At 34.1% G+C, this 2329-nt stretch overlaps 1 protein-coding gene across 1 annotated transcript; it reads right to left on the reverse strand.

The window, feature by feature from the left end:
• Positions 1-264: 264 nt before the first annotated feature.
• On the reverse strand, positions 265-1295 carry LOC110786063 (uncharacterized). Its single transcript, XM_021990568.2, has 2 exons — positions 960-1295; positions 265-852 (listed from the first exon to the last, which is right to left on the reverse strand). Exon 2 carries the CDS (start codon positions 845-847, stop codon positions 404-406), a length of 444 nt encoding a protein of 147 aa, XP_021846260.1. The 5' UTR covers positions 848-852; positions 960-1295; the 3' UTR covers positions 265-403.
• Positions 1296-2329: the final 1034 nt, after the last annotated feature.

Consider the following 2329-nt stretch of genomic DNA (forward strand, 5'->3'; position numbering starts at 1 on the left):
CAAGAAACAAAGTACCTTAAACACGACACAATACGGAAACAAAATACGGAAACAAAATACGGGAATAAAATACGGAAACAAAATAAACATCAACTTAACCACGACACATTATATTAAACATACCTTAAACACGACACAATATATTCAACTCGACGGCTACAAAAATAAACATCAACTTAACCAAATACGGGAACAACATACGGAAACAAAATACGGGAAGATTCATACCAACAAAACAAATAATTTTGGCAAAATAAAGGAGGCAAACTTTTCATTCATTCTAAACCACAATGGTTTGATTACAACAACGAATGCATTAAACATAAAGGCATTACAACAAGGAATTAAACCAAGCCTAGCTTCTAATTGCCTAACATTCCTTAAACAAAGTTCATCCTACCATCTACCCAAGTACCTTGATTACAGTGAAACTAAATAATACAGACACAATTGCACACACACAAATCATCCCCATTAGCTGATTCTGACCCAAGCCAGCCTTCTTAGACCCCAAAACACCCATCATCATGCCCTTGTTCTTCTTCAATCTGTCAACCTCTTCGACTAGCCTAATCTTCTCTTGTTCAATGCAAGCAAATCTGTTCCTCAGAATTGCAAGATCAGTGGACAGCCTATGTTTTTCAGCAACAAGCACATTAGTAACATCCCTTTGCCATTCAACAATATCTTCATCAAGCCAATCAAATTTGTTGCACCCCCTTTGCCCAGTTTCAGGATTGTAGAATTTGCAAGCAATAAACTTTCTCCCTGGGTTTTCATGAGTCCAAGCAGTCCTCTTGGCTACAGGAAACCCACACCCACATTTCACTTCATTCCATGGAGCCATAATTACTGCAACAAGTAATCAACAACATCCGATTCAATTGATTTACAAAATTGGGGGAAAAAACCCTAATTTTTCGACATTCAAATTCCACAAATTTAGAAGGAATTCTTACCAGATAATTCGTGCCCAGACTCAAATCTTGATGGAGATGCTTGCAGTATTCGTTATTCAACTTAATTTTGCAGAGGGATTGAAATTTTTTTAGAGCATGGGGTGGGGGGAAGAAGAAGAACAGAGGAAGGAGAAAGGAGAACGTGAAATGTGGGAAAAGGGGTTGTGATTTCTATTTGGAGGGAAAAGGGGTGCAAAGAGTGAAAAAGAGCAGCACGTGACTATCACGTGAGGGTCAACGCCGGCAAATAATAGTCAATGCCTGAATATTCTTTTTTTTTTGTCTTTCGCAAATTATTTTTACATTTAGGTGTGTTTTTACAAAAAAAATTTTAAAAGGTCCCTTCTCGCAAATTCTGGCTTATAAAAGGTCCCTTTTAGCAATTTTGCCAATAAAAATATAAGGAATCTTGGTTCTAATCATTTTAGGCTTACTCAGTAGAAATTAGACTATCATAGAGAGTTTTGATCGAAAATGAACAAAGCACACTTGTAATTTATATTTCACAATTTGGTAAATTGGCGATCAGTGAGGATTGCGACAAGACAAAACATATAAGTCGGTATTTTACTTTAAAAAGTCACAAATATATGTAATGCAATTACAACTTTGTTAGGGTTACACTTGCAACTTTTATCATACCAAATTACAGGTCCAACATGGTTCTCATGTGATATTATTATTTTATTTCCTATTTATATGAATCGTTAATTTTCTCTTTGTAAATTAACACTCAGTATTACTCCGTTATATGACTTAATAGTAAGGGGAATCTTGACTAAAAAAGAGTGTCCATTATCCAACTGCCAAGTAAAATACATTGGTCAGTGTTGATCCCTTTGAGATTCTGACCTATGGAAAAATAATTTTCAATCTCGTACAATGTCAATATTTATCAATGAGTTTAAACAAAAAATAGATCACGTTAAGACTTAAAAATGTGACCCCTTTTATAACGAATATTGTGATTAAGTGCAACGAGTCAAAGAATCTTCAAGGAAGCTTCAAGTTTTAGAGATGTAAAGAATTGAACACTATTTGAGTTCTTCGTAATGGTTCATTGTTTTGTGTATAGTATACATGGATACTACGGGTATAGTATAATGTCTTTGAATATGCAAGGAATAAAAGTACGGTATTAAAGAGATGATTCTTTACCATGCTATTGTATCCATACATTTAAAGTAAATTCAAATTCGCGTAAAAGTAACAAACTGAATGTCCCTTTGTAATGATTGTGTAATACCTGTAACAATTTGATTACACGAAATCTAATATCTAAATGCGTAGCAATTAGGTGAATATAATTTGTGTTCTTCATAAGTGTTCACACACAACTCGTTAATATATTTTCAATAAAGAATGATTTT

The sequence above is a fragment of the Spinacia oleracea genome, chromosome 3 (genome assembly GCF_020520425.1).
Source record: "Spinacia oleracea cultivar Varoflay chromosome 3, BTI_SOV_V1, whole genome shotgun sequence".
Classification (NCBI taxonomy): domain Eukaryota; kingdom Viridiplantae; phylum Streptophyta; class Magnoliopsida; order Caryophyllales; family Amaranthaceae; genus Spinacia; species Spinacia oleracea.

Bases quoted from the DNA above. Each gene is read 5' to 3' on its own strand.
- LOC110786063 (XM_021990568.2), bottom strand. From the start codon at position 847: ATGGCTCCATGGAATGAAGTGAAATGTGGGTGTGGGTTTCCTGTAGCC.